This window comes from Pongo pygmaeus, chromosome 7 (assembly GCF_028885625.2).
Source record: "Pongo pygmaeus isolate AG05252 chromosome 7, NHGRI_mPonPyg2-v2.0_pri, whole genome shotgun sequence".
In the NCBI taxonomy this organism is placed as follows: Eukaryota; Metazoa; Chordata; class Mammalia; order Primates; family Hominidae; genus Pongo; species Pongo pygmaeus.
In genome coordinates this window covers 85,945,036-85,961,277 of record NC_072380.2, presented here as the reverse complement: position 1 = coordinate 85,961,277, position 16,242 = coordinate 85,945,036, and the positions used below count along the sequence as shown (strand labels likewise).

General features: G+C 35.2%; 1 protein-coding gene across 8 annotated transcripts in view; it reads left to right on the top strand.

Moving 5' to 3' along the window:
- Window positions 1–14,697, top strand: part of UBE2W (ubiquitin conjugating enzyme E2 W) — an 88,448-nt gene extending 73,751 nt beyond the window's left edge. For 2 of the 8 annotated variants that reach the window (XM_063668894.1, XM_063668891.1), the window contains one exon: window positions 14,552–14,697. In XM_063668894.1, the coding sequence (XP_063524964.1) occupies window positions 14,552–14,580 (29 nt within the window). In that variant the 3' untranslated portion in view covers window positions 14,581–14,697. Of the gene's footprint in view, window positions 1–7,312; window positions 11,561–14,245 lie in introns of those variants that run through there. The other 6 variants (XM_054498266.2, XM_054498264.2, XM_063668895.1 and 3 more) reach the window with 5 other exon arrangements.
- The last annotated feature ends 1,545 nt before the right edge of the window (window positions 14,698–16,242 follow it).

Below are 16,242 nucleotides of genomic sequence, written 5' to 3'. Positions count from 1 at the left end.
CATACTTGCTGGTGGTATGTAGCAAGTTAGTGTAATCCTTTAAGGAAGCAGTTTAGCAGTATTTAGCAAGCTTAAAATTCAAGAGCAAACATTTGTCTTAGTTATTAAACTTCAGAGAATCTGTCCTAAAAAAAATCCTTAACACAAGAAAAGTTTTATGAAATATTCAGTGTAGTACTTTATTATTATATACTCAATTTCTTAGTCTGCCATCTGTTACCTCTACATGTGCTATTTGCCTGGAATTAATTCTACTACACACACAACTCCTCTCTTCTTAGGAGCTCTTTCACCAAAGCCTTGTTAAGTACTCCCTCCTTTGAGGAACCTAATAAACTTGAATGCTGGTTTTGTTTACATTAGGATACCCTCAGATAATTCTGATGTAGCTAGTCATCTGAGAACTATTGTTTCTGAGATTATTTGACAAGGTTTCCAAATAGACTCATTAATAAACAGGCTTAATTCTTTCTTACATTCTTTTGCCTTTTAGGACCAAACACTAAGCCGCTTCTTCATGCCTTTACAAAAAAGCCTTAAAAAACAAACAAAAAAAATCCTTGAGTGTCAGAAACTCCTTTATCTTACTATAGTGAGTTCCCACATTCATCAAAAATTAAGATTAGCCAATTAGGAATATTGACAAACATAATTATTTTTAAGTGTCAGCGTTTTAATTTAAGACTCTAGTAATTCTGGTTCAGATAGATTCAGTCTCACTACTAATAGAAAGATTCTTCTTTTTTTACAAGTATTTTTAAACCACCTTGAGGTTTTTCATGCAACTTCAGGGGACATTGTGTTTTAGAAGATGAGTTTTTTTTAAAGTACACATTTTTTAAAGTACAACCCTCTCCTACTTTCTCATGCCATTATTAGAGGGTATTCCTATTTTTTCCTTATTTACTACTCCCTAGTGGAGAAAGTTCAAAAAGATAATTGGTTTTCTAGCCCCTCTAATGCTGGGTTATATGGTTGAAAGGATTTATGAGAAGTCTTTCATCTAAGAATACTTCAGAGTTTCTTCTTACCTGCTTTTGAATAAGAAATGGGGAAAGATAAAACCAGAAATATAAGGATTAATTCTTTAAATTATAATTTATAATAGAAATAGAAGTTCTTATTCTTTTTCTTTTTCTTTTTTTTTGACGGAGTTTTGTTCTTGTTGCCCAGGCTGGAGTGTAGTGGTGCCACCTTGGCTCACCGCACCTCTGCCTCCCGGGTTCAAGAGATTCTCCTGCCTCAGCTTCCCGAATAGCTGGGATTACAGGCATGTGCCACCATGCCCGGCTAATTTTGTATTTTTAATAGAGATGAGGTTTCTCCATGTTGGTCAGGCTGGTCTCGAACTCCCAACCTCAGGTGATCTGCCCCCTCAGCCTCCCAAAGTGCTGGGATTACAGGTGTGAGCCACTGCGCCCAGCCAATAGAAGTTATTTTTCTTAGAGTTAACAGTTTTTATGTTACTGAGAAATCCATACTTTGATGACTGAAGTAGAAAGTTTGGAGACATAATCTCCAAGTAAGCCGAGAAGTACCAAAAAAATAGCCTTTCAAACCAAATTAACTTTTCACATAATATAAAATAGTCTGAAGTTCATACAGTAATTCGTTTTTCCGATAAACAGATTAAAGTTATCCTTTCCTCTTTGACCTCTCCCCGCCCCCCCCAATGCAAATGAGCTATTTTTAAAAGGCACTGGATTCTTACTAACCTGAATTACGACTGTTCTAGTCCAGTCCCCAATCCTGGGTACATAAAAATTTTTTTTTTTTCATTTACAGATAATTTTGTTTAAAATATCCTTGGTTCATTGACTTGTGATGACCATTCTTATCTCTTAATATATTTTCTCCTCTTGCTTGAATGCTGAATGTTTGACTCATTCTCCACCATTCTCCTTTTAAGGGACAACTTTGTTTTGAAAGTGAGTTTCATAGCAATCAAGGAATGGAAATATTTGTTATACATTGAGATGGTAAAGCAGCTGTTCTGTCATCCAACTAGGATGGCTGCAGAGAATCTTCTTTGAACTTTTTCTTGTTTTTTTTTTTTCCTTCACTTTTAAAAAGCTAATGCATTTCAGCTGTGTAGCACATACTGTCTTCTCCTTTATATGTATCAGAATAGCAGTCACAGGCAATGTGAATAATAGCTTGTCCTGGCATTATAGGTAAATTTGGGTAATCTTATCAAAGATAATCATATGCTTGTAAAAAGTATAACATTAATTTTCTTATTAGAACTTTCCACAAGTCAGCGTATCTTTTTCTGCTTAGCTCTAGGTGTTATACTGCTTTGTTCCAGTATAACACCTAGTTACCAAGACATATGGACTCTTGATGTTTCTTAGCATCATCTAATTTTCAAAGGATTACAGAACAGGCCAGTTTCCTTATGTGACTTTCAAGGCTAGGCAGAAAGATCAGAAACTGAACCAAGGCTTACTAAGAATTGGATAAACTCACTGAAACACTTAGCATTTCAGTTTCTAGAAACGAAGTGGAATTGTATGCCTCAGGTCTCAAGCTCCACAGTCCTCTTGTGTGGTGCTTCCTGACATACTTGGGTCAAGGTGAGTCAGTGTTTGTCAGATCTAAGCAAAGAGGCAAGAGAGGTTTGGTTTAGATTAGTGATTGTATATATACTTCCTGGATGCTGGATGCAGGATGGAGGCACAGTTAATGAAAAACAACAAATCTGAAATTCGCTTCATTTCCTGGTTTTATAAGAGGAGGACTCTGCTGACATGCTAAAGCTGAGCTGCCAAATGCCAGTGTTAAAGTTCTTGGAAGAGACCTATCTCAGCTTAAATTTGTGGTTTTCTACATTATTAGTTAGAATCCCTCAAGAATTAGGCCAGTCACTATTTACCCCACTGTTATTGTCTTTGTTTGCATCATAGCTTATATTTATTTCTTCTGAGGTTCTTATTTACCACACAGTTATTTATTACCATGTAAAAAGTCACCTCATTAGTGTTTAGAGGTCTTTGGATATATTAAATAAAAAGTTGTATTGATAGTGACTGCACATTTCTTTATTACTTACTTGAAGTTGACTATCAATGTGTTTTCCAGAATTCCTTTATAGTTTCTATTCACTAAGAAATTGAAGTCATACCTGCTTTGAAATGCAAATTTATTCATTGCCAGTTAAGGCAGTGCGGGAGTGGGAGGGGATTCTTATGCTTTGAATAATCAATTGAGCAGGGAGAATAGGGTTAAAAAAAACAAGCCTAACCAAAATAGGTATGCAAAATAGACAACTCACCTCAGCATATAGATGGGCTAAGGAATTTTCTTATGATTCAGGGCTAGAATCTTCCTTAGAAAACAGATCTGCATACAGTTCCATGCACCAATAAATGAATGATTGAGGCCTCAGAGTTCTATATCATAAAACAGACATGATAATTGTTCTTGGGAAAGATAGAAAGTATCTTTTGAACGTGTCTCTTTGTGAGACCATAAAAATACTTTCAGTGAGGTAGCCAACTAAAGTCCATTAGTTGTATGGTCCATTTGTTTTCTGAGGTCAGTATCAGGCATATACAACTTAGTTTCATAAATGATTTGCTTTCCACAGCGGGGAGGACAGATCTGTGGCTGGCTGGAACCATTCTCCTTAAAGTGTTAGAAAATCGAATGGTTGGTTATAAACTGTAGGTTGAATATCCCTTATTTGAAATGGTTGGGACCAGAAGTGTTTTGGATTTCAATTTGTTTTTCTCGAATATTTGCATATACATAATGAGCTGTCTTGGGGATGGGAGCCAAGTCTAAACATGAAATTTATGTATGTTTCACGTATACCTTAAACACATATTCTGAGGGTAATTTTATACAAAACTTCATTTATTTTTTGAGACAGAATCTCACTCTGTCACTTAGGCTGGAGTGCAGTGGTGTGATCATGGCTCATTGCAGCCTCAACTTCCCAGGTTCAGGTGATCCTCCCACCTCAGTGTCCCGAGTAACTGGGACTGCAGACAATGTACCACCATGCCTAGCTAATTTTTGTATATTTTGTTGGGGGGTATAGATGGGATTTCACTGTGTTGCCCAGATTGGTCTCAAATTCCTAGACTCGAGCAATCTGCCCGCCTCAGCCTCCCAAAGTGCTGGGATTGCAGGCATGAGCCACCACACCAGACCTATACAGCATTTTAAATAATTTTTTGCATGAAACAGAGTTTTAACTGTTTAACATCATGAGGTCAAGTCTGGAATTTTCCACTTGTGGTGTCATGTTGATGCTTAAAAAGTTTCAGATTTTGGATTTAGGGACGCTCACCCCATGTAACTTAAGGCTTCTGTTTGTTGAAGATTGGTTTCAGAGACCTAAGCTCATAGGAAATGAATTGGCATAATGTTTAGATGGCATATCCAACAAAATGAGTCTGTAATTTGGAGAAGGTGTAGAGGAATATCGGTTTTTAAAAACCATGGACTGCATTCTGATTCTGTTCAGCTGGAACATTTCTATAGAAGTATAAAGACTACAAGAGGGCAGGAGCATAAAATTGTCTCAGACTAGTAGTATCAAACTCCTTTTCTTCCTGCCATATAGTTGCTGTCCACAGATTTACCTGTGTTGTGAACTTTTTTTATTTGTACTACCTTTTGGAATTATAAAACCGTTTACTAAATTCCTGAATCCAAACTTTTACTCAGTTTGTTTGTGCCTTCTGTTTCCTGCTGATTAACAAGTCTGTTGTCTGCCTACTTTGAAATATTTTTTGAATTGGTTCATTAAAGGAAAATTTTAATTCCCTAAATTGTTGAGAGACAAAACTAAATATTTTCTCTTTCTTGGAGGTAGCATCCACTTCATATCCACTGACCTATATTACTGTATTCCTTTTTTTTCTAGTCTTCTGTCCCTGGGGATATCCAAGGAGATGGGTTTCCATGATAGTTGGAAAACTATATGATAGTTTTTATTCTCAGGAGAAAACTAAATGACCTTCTTCTAATATAGTTCTTTCTCATTTATATTTCTCAGAAGCCCAGTGAAGTTAGCCATGGTAGGTGTCACCTCTTTGAAACTGGTAGTTTGTATGTTATATTTGAAAGTGTAATTTTAGTTGAGGCTTCTGAATTTCCAGGAAAAATATAAATGGTTAATCATTAGATTTTTCTTCAGGCCATTATCTTGTTACAAATGCTTTAGCCAAGAGATTAAATATACCATTCTTTTACCACCTTTTGTCGGCCTGTATTTGTCTTGACCCAAAATGGGTTTACTCTGATGTTTTTTTTATTTTTTATTTTTTATTTTTTGGTTGGGGGGTGTTTGTCCTGGTATCCAATAATACTTTCATCTGGCTTGCAAACTATGTTCTTTCTAGTAACGGATAAGTTTTTTGCTTCTTAGTTATGGCCATCCTATTTAGAAAAAGGATGGCGATGGCTTTGGCTCATACTTGTATCTATACTTAAAGTTTGCTTATAAACTCTTGATTACATATAGCCATCATGGATTTGTAATCCTGCAAGTCCCTGTTGATCTAGCTGTTATAGATCATTTGTTTCTTCAAAACTAGGGTATTCAAAGGTGGGTAGTATCATATCAGTCAAAAACAGGGATTGGGATCTGGAAAGTAGCTTCACAAAGATTTCTTAATCATTTTGGTTGCACATTCACATTTTGGTTGCAAAACCTACTATACTAAAAACCTTCTACAATGAACAAGCTAATAAATAAAGATGCATTTGTGCTACCACCTGTCAAAGATGGTGTGTCTTTGAAGATACAAGTTTATTGGTAGTTAACTGGATAACATTATGTTCAAATTGAATTTTATCTGTCACTTTTCTTATTGTATGTATTGTTATCTTGTATCACCTTAAAATTTATCCCCAGTAGTTTTACATATTAGGTAGAATTTAGTGCCATCTTTTAGCTTAGAGATTTGAGTATGATTAGTTTTAGTATTAGTTTCAGGGACCAACCCTATTGTTACTCTATTGCAGAAGCGATGTTTTAAGGAACTTATTAATATTCCTAAGTTTGTTTTATATCCATAACAAGTATATCTTCTCTGTTTTGAGTACCACAGTAATTTAAAGAACATCCCTTTTTTTTTTTTTGGAGACGGTGTTGCCTAGGGATTCACGGCTCACTGCAGCCTCAGCCTCTGAGACTCAAGTGATCCTCCCACCTCAGCCTCAGCCTCCCAAGTAGCTGGGACTACAGGCATGCACTACCATGCCAGGCTAATTTTTGTATTTTTTGTAGAGGCAATATTTTGCCATATTGCCTAGGCTGGTCTTGAACTCCTGGGCTCAAGCAGTCTATCCACCTCAGCCTCCCCAAATGCTAGAATTGCAGGCGTGAGCCACTTTGCATTGCCGAGAAAATTGTGAGTGAACCTTAGAGGATATAAACTACTTGTTTTCTTAAAGATACTGTTCTTATTTATTTTAAGGTGTCTAATGAATTAGGGATGATTTATTTTTAAACTCCAGTCTGTTTCCCCTTGAAATTACTGGATCATGGAATACTCTATGGGTTTGCCCAGCTTAGAAGTCAGATTTTATTGGTTTTTAATTAGCAGTATATCAATTCTAACATGAGACAGTGTATTAATCTGTTTTGCGTTGCTCTGAAGAAATACCTGAGACTAATTTATAAGAAGAGAAGTTTATTTGGCTCACAGTTTGGAAGACTGTACAGAAGCATAGTACTGGCATTTGCTTCTGGTGAGGCCTCAGGAAGCTTTTACTCATGGTGGAAGGTTGAAGGGAGAGCAGGCAAGTCACATGGCAAGAGAAGGGAGCAAGAGACAGGAAGGAGGTCCCAGACCCTTTAACAGCCAGATCTCATGTGAACTAATGACTGCAAGCAGGGCACCAAACCATTCCTGAGGGATCTGCCCTCATGACCCAAACACCTCCTCATTAGGCCCCTCTCCAGCATGGGGGATCACTCACTTCAACATGAGATTTGAAGGGGCAGATATCCAAACCGTATCAGACAGTTTCTAAAATATTTTGGCTAGGATTTCAGAATTTTCTCCTTGAGTGCTTTCACAACTCTTGGCCACCAGTCTTAGTTTCTTTATGTAGCTTCCTTCTGAAGAATAACTCATCCTCAGAATAAATCTTTCAGATATGTTTTGTGAAATAAATTTTGTAAAATAAATAATCCTAAAGTTGTCTGTTACATATATATGTGTTGAGGCTACCAGAAGTTATTATTAAATAATTTCATGAGTTTTTTTAATGACCCCATTTGCATATGTATCTATACTTGCTGAAAGCTTATTTTCTTTTTTTTTCTTTTTTTTTTTTTTTTATGAGACAGAGCCTCCCTCTGCCTCTCAGGTTCAAGCGATTCCCTTGCCTCAGCCTCCTGAGTAGCTGGGACTACCGGTGTGTGCCACGACGCCTGGCTAATTTTTTTATTTTTAGTAGAAAGAGGGTTTCACCATGTTGGCCAGGCTGGTCTCAAACTCCCGACCTCAAGTGATCCGCCCGCCTCGGCCTCCCAAAGTGCTGGGATTACAGGTGTGAGCCACGTGTCCGGCCTGAAAACTTATTTTCTAAAGGGAAATTAATCTTAAATGTTTATTGATTTGGAGATTGCATCTCATTGGTAAAGAACAGTTCCTTCCTTCACAGTCTAAAGACAAATTGTGTATTATTCTGTGTGAAATAGCATGGCACTGTTGATCAGGAGTTTACTTCTGTCTCATTACAATGTGAACTTGTTGCCCGTAAAATAATTCTCTTAAGATTGATACATCCTGAATATGTACTAACATGTCATATCAGTTTATTTTAAATAGAATGTACTAATAACATATCATTTTAAGGTTTATGTGAACTGTTTCTCTGAAAGAATAAAACTTAATTTGTTTGTCACTGTATAATTGAACATATTGCACTTTGTATTCACAGGTTTGGGGGAGGCAGATCAGACATGTAAACTGTGTACTTCTTGCTAATTGAAATTATTTCTACGTTAAACAGACTTGTAGAATTTACTTATACATGCTTGACTTTTTAATTATCTTTTTTCTCCTTTTCTTAAAGATGATACTTGTTGATGCCACTGTTATCATCCTCCTAGCAGAAGATAGTCCTACTGAGAAAATGAGCACTTTGATCATTCAGTCTTTGAACTTTAACCTTTGACTGGAAGTGACCTATAGGCAATGAAGACTACTTCCTTTTACTGCATTTTTACTCGTGTGCATTCTGGGCGCATGTTGATCGCTGGTTCAGTCCAGGCAACTGACATGCTTTTATTAGTCATACAGTATTAATGCAGGTGTCAGGAAATGTCAAATATAATTCCATTTTTTATTTTTATTTTTTTAAGCTTTTGGAAAAGCTCCAGGTCCTCATGTATTGTGCAATAACAATGACTTCCTTGGCGGTTTTGGTACGTTCATTGCCGGCAATGGACGTTGTAACAGGAAAAGTTTTCATTAACTCCTGCCACTCAATGATTAATGCATGATAGGGCCTATGAAATGAACTTATCGGTTATAGTGGGAATATAAATAAAGTGAGGGATCCAACATTACTTTAAAAGTTACCCCAACTGTTTATATTTGGATTCTATGCACTGTGATCCTAAGGTTAACAGCATGAATTAACATGCGTCTTTAAAGGACTGTAATGAAAGATCATTGCGTATTTATTGAATTGTTTATATCTACTGTCAAGTTGTTTTGACATGGAAGATTTTCAAGTAACATTGGCAGAGAGGTACAGTATGTTATCCCTATGGTGAAAATAAATTAATTTGTTGTATATAGTTCCTCAATCTCTGAAGCAAAGGTATGAGTAATATAGGGTATGAATGGTTTAATCAAGGCTTTATTTTGGAAGTAAGAAAAATGGCAGTGATGATTAAATTGCTGCAGTCCATAATTTGGGCTTGTTATTTGTACATTAAAGATTTTTTCCAAGTAGGTTACACTCTGTTAACTTCCTGCTAGCCATCAGCATGAGCCCTACTGCCTAAACACTATTTCATTTATTTATGTTTGGAAAACCCATAAACATTTTTGTTTGCAATCTTGTTTCTTTTGTTATAAGTCAAGTTTGAATGTTACAATACTTTTATTGAGACTTTTGTTAAGTTTTTTCTTGTAAATTTTCTTTACTTGTGAGTATCATCTTGTCCTTTAATCCTGTACCCTAAAATAAGAAATACATTTTTGACAGAGGCTTAATGTTTTAACAAAAGAGTGTGGACATTTTTATTTTAAAATTTAGGCAAAAATCACTATCAAATGGTTGCTTATTTGTCTCACACAGCCATATAGTTTTTCCTGGAGGGTTTTGTTTTGTTGTTGTTGAAAAGACTTTGCTTACAGCTAGATAAAACTTTCTATAGAAAAAAAATTGTTGAAAGGTCCAATTCTCAGTACCATGTGAGTTAATGATACTACAACTAAGTTCTTTTTAAAAAGTGATTAATGTATTTTATAAATTACCTTTTCACATATGCAAAATCTGTTTCTACTACAATGTTATTTTTACTAATGCCTTATTGTTGCACTCTTTTTGAAATATCCTGCAGTGAATATATGAATCAATTTGGGCTTAAAACTGAAAGCCAGTTGGCTGAAAGGTTTGAAATACGTACCCCAGTAAAACCATTCAATCAATAATTGGTAAATAATATTTTAAAATTGTTTTTAATCTGTATAGATGACATTTTGTAGCTTTGTACATGTTGTTAATTAAGGGCATATAATTTTACACTCTAAAAGTATAATTGCTGAACTCAGGGGTGGGTAGACTTCAAAAATATGTCTGCTATAGAAATAACTTGAAAAAAAAATTAAAACCGTGGCCAGCCACCAAATTGTGGACACTGTTTATATACCGCTAGTTAACAATTACCACTTTTAAAAAATTCGAACTATTTTTGTTCTATCTTGACTAGATAAATTCTCACAATGATCTCTGTCAGTTTTATTAGTTGGCCTGTTTAACCAAGACAGAAAGTCTTTGAATTACTCATAGTTTTAAACTGCTTTTAATATGAAAATTGCAGCTGTAAATTATGTATTTTCATATTTTACGTAACTGCTCTACACTACTGTTTGACTTGATCTTTTTCTGGGGGTTAGGGAGAAATCTGTCTCCATATTGCTGGTTCTCTTACTAAAATGCTTTTATAAAAAAATGACCGGTGACATTTATTCACCAAAGGAATTAATATACTGGGTCGAAGATTAACAATGCTATACTATAGAGTAATAGGTCATATATAGCCTCAATTGAGTTTTTTATAACAATATTTTAACATACCTCTCTCTCTACATATAAATACCATAAAGTAAACTAAAATGAAACAGAGGAAAGTAGAGGAAAATGAAACAATTTCGGTACATCTTATGGTTTAAAGAGTAGAAAATAAGATGAAATATCCTAAAATATAGGAGCACAAACATTTAAAATTCATAATCAGGCTAACAACACTCTCTTTAATTTAGGAATCATTGAAAACTCCTTGCACTTAGATTTAATTTATATGTTAGTTACATTATTAAAAGTCATAAGGCATTTATCTGAGTCATTGCTCTACAGAGAGCAATTAATGGCTTGTAATAATAAAAATAATATTTCTCTGTAATGCATTGTTGAAAGACAACCAGAATATCAAGAAAATGTATATAGGAATATGCTACTTGCCTCCTCCCTGCATTTCCTCGTGGGGCACTATTTGCTACATAGGCCTACCGAATTAGACTTTCATACTTAGAAGATAAGGTACACTCTTCTTCTTTTATTTATTTATTTATTTATTTTTAGGCCATTCTTCTGGTTTGCCAAATTCTATTAAGACAGTGATACATTTACTTCTTTATTTATGCATGCTTAGATCATGAACATGGGGCCCTTCCTTTTTTTTTTTTTTTTTTTTCTTTCTTTTCTGGTCAAGTAGGGATTAATGCCATAGGTTTTAAAGAGAAGGATTGTTTTCAGTTTTTAAGAGAATTTTTTTAAAATACATTTTATGGTTCTCTTAAGGAATTAATATTCACTTCCAAAGGACTTACTTGTAATATATAATTTATCATTTTAGCCAGCAGGGAAATAAATCGTTTTTAATCCCCAGAAGAAAGTGCTAGAAATAGCTTCTATATAATCAGCAGTTCACCTGGAGAAAGATCTTAATTCCTTATTGTTTTGACTAGGAATATCAATATTTGGTATAAAGTAACTAGAATAGTTTATTACCTTTTCCCTTATGAAATTTTAAATATATGCAAATATATATCATTAGATTCCTGTGGTGGATAATAATTTCTTCAGATTCTAAAACAGGTGTCTAGTGACTGCTTAATTGTTTCCAAGTTGCGTCAAAGATGAATTGGTAAATAATGGAAATGAGTAGTGATACGAAAATGGTTATGTAACTACATATTACTTGTTTCTGGTAATCAAGTCTTATTTTTTAAAAGCCTATTGTTTTTCAGAATTGAGATATTTAAAACTTGTTATAACTTCTTCCTAAAAATAGAAGAGGAGGTACTGTGTGTTACAAAAATTTTTTTAAATAAAAATTCAGTGTCACTAGTTCTAAGCCTTTATGGTTACTGCTGCTTATATTTCTTGATCTCACTTTCATTAATTTTTTTGTACATAGCTGAATGCTTAAAATTTGCGATTATTTGTAATTGTGTATGTAAATTGCTTTTCAAAAAGAACTGAAGCTTAACCATATTCTTCTTTTCTGAGTTTCTGAGGATTCATTATCAAAATCAGCTACTATACTGTTCTGTGTTATAGTAATGCCCTTACTGCCTGTGCATGATTGAGGTCTGTGAAGAAGGTGTCTTTTAATCTGCACCAACTGGCCCCAATCCTCTTTGTAGTCCTTTATTTTTCTTCCTATTTTTCTGTCTCTTCCCACAGATGTCCAATGTATCAGTCTTCCGCAGTTTCCTTTTCTCACTTCTAATTTATTCTCTCTTTTTTTTTTTTTTTCTGAAGTTAGGGAATCTACAGAAGGAAGATTATTAAAATTATGCCATGAATTTTTGAAAAATTTAAAATGGCTCTCCTACAAATAAAATACATGGAGTTTCTGGTACTAATTTCAGTTTGTCAGTAGATGGCTAAATTTGTTGAATAATTGACTACTTGGTAAATGAGCTGTTAGCTGTAATTAGTTCTTCAGTACTAATATTAAGGAAATTTTGTTATTTTTGGATGAGGACTCTCCAAAGCCAAATTATTGTCCAAGCAAATTATTTATTTTTTCCATTTAAATTTCTAAGTCATTTTGAGATGTGGAATGATTATTTTTATTTTTTATTTATTTATTTATTTATTTTTGAGACAGAGTCTTGCTCTGTCACCCGGGCTTTAGTGCAGTGCACGATCTTGGCTCATTTCAATCTCCACCCCCTGGGTCTAAGCGATTCTCCTGCCTCAGCCTCCTGAGTAGCTGGGATTACAGGCATGTGCTGCCACACCTGACTAATTTTTAATAGAGACAAGGTTTCACCATGTTGGCCAGGCTGGTGTCGAACTCCTAACTTCAAGTGATCTGCCCACCTCAGCCTCCCAAAGTGCTGCGATTACAGGCATGACCCACCGCACCCAGCCTGGAATCATTTTTTAAAAATAATTTGTGGGAGACTTGCTTTCTCAACATAAATTGTGTGTGGGTTTTTTGTTTTTTGAGACAGGGTCTTCCTCTGTTGCCCAGGCTGGAGTGTGCAGTGGAACAGTCATTACAGCCTTGAACACCTTGGCTCAAGCAATCCTCCTGCCTCCCGGGTAGCTGAGTCTACAGGTGTGTGCCAGCATGCCTGGATGGATTTTTTTTTTTTTTTTTTTTTTTTAAAGACACGAGGTCTCACATGTTGCCCAGGCTGATCTTGAATTCCTGGGCTCAAGCATTCCTCCTGCGTCAGCCTCCCAAAGTGCTGGGATTACAGGTGCAAGCCACCATGCCTCGTCTGTTTGCCGATTTAAGACAGGTTTATGTACATTATTATCGTTAGAGGCACATAGAATTTAGACATGTCCTTGAAACTTAGCTCTCTATCCTGAAAGTTGAAGTTAGGGTTCTTTGATCCTGGTGAGATGTTAATTGTAATTTTAATTTTCACGTGTTAATATTGTGACTTGTATTTTGTGATGAGTCTCTAGAATGATTAAATGACTTTTTTTATGAAAAATTTTTTGTTAATTAAATATCTGAGGGTATTTTGAGTATGTGGAAGGAATGTCTGAATAGAAGCTGATCTATCTTAACATACCTCAAGAACTCCAGTTTTAATATGCTGAGTGAGGAGTTGACTGGGAAAAGGAGAGATCCAATTCTTGTTCTAGTCCTTGGCACATATACTCTCTGGGTTTTGAGAAAAGGATGGTCCTACAACAATTCTAAGTTGTTTTCTCATTGGTCCTACAACAATTCTAAGTTGTTTTCTCAAAGGCAAAAGCATGATTTCAAAATGACATCACTTGTCAGATTTTCTGGTATATGGAAAGATTTAATAATCCTGTCTCTTTTGAAGCCTGAAACGTACAATTTAAAGCCTGAAATCTACCGTAAGGAACTTGGTAAATTGTGTCAGATACCATGAAAATGCATCTCTTCATAGTTAACCACAGATTGTTTATGTAAAGGCAAATTGGTGGTCAGGCTCAAGGTAAAATGGATTATTGGGTTGATTAGTAGCCAAAAACTAAATGCATGTTCAGGTCAAAATGAATTTGTTTGTTTTAGTTGGTACCATTTTCCTTTTATTATTCAGAACTACTGATTGTGCATTTTATTAATAGGAATGAAAGCTCATGCTTGAGGATTTGAATAGGGTGGATGTATATATTTTATAAACTCAAGTTGCAAAATATGTAAAGTCACTACTTTTTAAATAGAATATAAATGTTAAAACAGACAAATATGTGTTATATATTTTTTAATACATGTATCAGACTTGTTAGTTGAATGCAGATTACATTGCTTTATGGAATTTCATAACTTTTAATAATAAAGCAGTTGTCATTGGATTTTTTCTGTAGACTTGAATACTAAATGGGATAGATACCAGACCTCTTTTTGGTTTATGACGTAAAAGTTTATTTGTACAGTAGTTTCTCCTCACAAAAGACTGAATTTTAAAGGATTATAGAAACAGGAACATGTCCATTTCCAAAATGAGTGCAACAGAATGAAGATAGTCACTTAAACCATCTATTTAACACATCACCTTTATGTAATATATAGCTAGTTTTAGTGTTTATGTTTTAGGAAGTCCCAATTAAAGACTGAGTGTTTTCAGTGAAGATGGAAATGGAGACCCGGGCACTTGCTTAGAGTTACCGTGAGTCCGATGTTGCTGAACTTCAAGTTGTACAATTAAGGGCATACTCTAAGAACTTCTGGATGCTTTCTGGAGTATACAAACACATGAACTAATGACTTAAATGAGTGACTCTTGAAGCTGCAAGAAGAGGAAGGAAATAACCACAAGAAGGGGCTATCTCAGCATCTGTTATTTCTGACAGGAAGAATTAAATATGCTTTGCTGGTAATTCTAAGTGTTCTTTTCTGCAGGGGATCTGCTTGCCCCAGGAGCACCTTAGTCCTCATTGAGGCAGCCATTCTGCCATAAAAACGATCATGTCTCAAGCTGTTCCTGCGGTCCTACACAACTATGTTAGTAGATGGTTAGATAAATATATGAACCATCTTCTATTGTACTTTGATGGTGCACTTTTCCTTTATTATAATCCTTAAAGTAATTTCTACTTTCCATAGTAGGATTTGACTTTTCTCCATTAGTTTAAGCTACTCTGGATAAGTGACTCTGTTTATGTCCTCCCTATATTTCTTATTTTCACACTAACATAACACGTAACAAAATTAAACATAAGCTAAATTGAAGAAGCAAGTGACACAGCTAAGAGTTTTGTGTACTTGGATAATAAAGCTCAAAGCCACTGTGGTTATCTATCCTGTTGGGAGCCCCTTTCAACCATTTTTTTAGTTGCCTGTGAGATTTATTTTTAATGTTTGCCTGCATAATGCAAAATACATAAGTGGAAATCCCTACGCCCTTTACAGTTAAGTGGATTATGGAAATAATAAGGAAAGTTTATCAACTAAGGAAATATCTTCTCATGTCTGTACATGGCCTTCAAGGACTTAATGTGGGTGAATATATGTCATCAGACAAGATCCTAATACAGATGGCTGTATCCTGCAGATAGCCAATTCAACATTAAAATTTTATGTCTCCATACCCCAATGAAAACATATTTCTCTTATCCTGTTTTAATGACATTCCCATCCAACCTAATTAACCAAGCAATGATACTCAGTAGTCCTCTCCTCCTTGCATTTTTCAAGTCCTGTTGAGTGTAACTTTAAAATGTCTCTGAGATTTCTACCTTCTCTCCAGTCTCCTTACCATTAGGGCCTTTCACTACCTGGCCTTGGTGTCCCTATGCTGCTCTTCAGCTGTCCACAAACCTTGTTTCATAAGCAGTAGCAATGCAAGTCTCCACTGTCCTCTGCTAATGTTCTTCCCTCCTAGAATGTTCATGATCTGCATTTCTACCTGAAAGGTCTAGTTCAAAGGTAGCTGAAAGGTTATCATCCTTGTCCTTTCTTCTCTCCCTACCAGTCATCTATCCTGAACTTTTTAACAGTAGGGACAGTGTTGCAATTGTGTTTGTGTCCCCAGCACATAGCACACAGTACCTAGTATACAGTACCTGTAGCACAGGCGTTTAATAAGTGTGTATTGAATTAAGTTGGTTATGCTTGTATTTTTATCCTAGCTTTCTCAAAGAAACTTAGGTGCTAGCTATTTTGAAACATACATCCAGAACCACCACCTGAGTAAAATGTTATAACAGAACCCTGCTCTTTCTATCCCAGAGAGTTTGAGAAAACTACTTTTAAATAAATCATTAATCATTCTTCATTGGTTTTGGCTTCTTTTTTTGTAGGTGTTTCTCATCTTTATCTCTGAGGCAAATTGCTTGTCACAAATTAATTGTTTTAAACTAAATACATCTCAGGAACCATAAAATCATAAAGGTAAACCTGACGTAGAGTTTAAAAACCAACATTAAGTAGATAATTATTGTGTGCCTTTCATATGCCAAGAAGGATGGCAGATAAGGTATATATCTTCAAAGGGCCTTTGTAATAAGGGAGGTAATAAATAGAAAAGCATATCATAAAATGTGACAAGCCTTAAGAGGTGCAGCTAGTTTCTGATTATCAAAGAAATATGT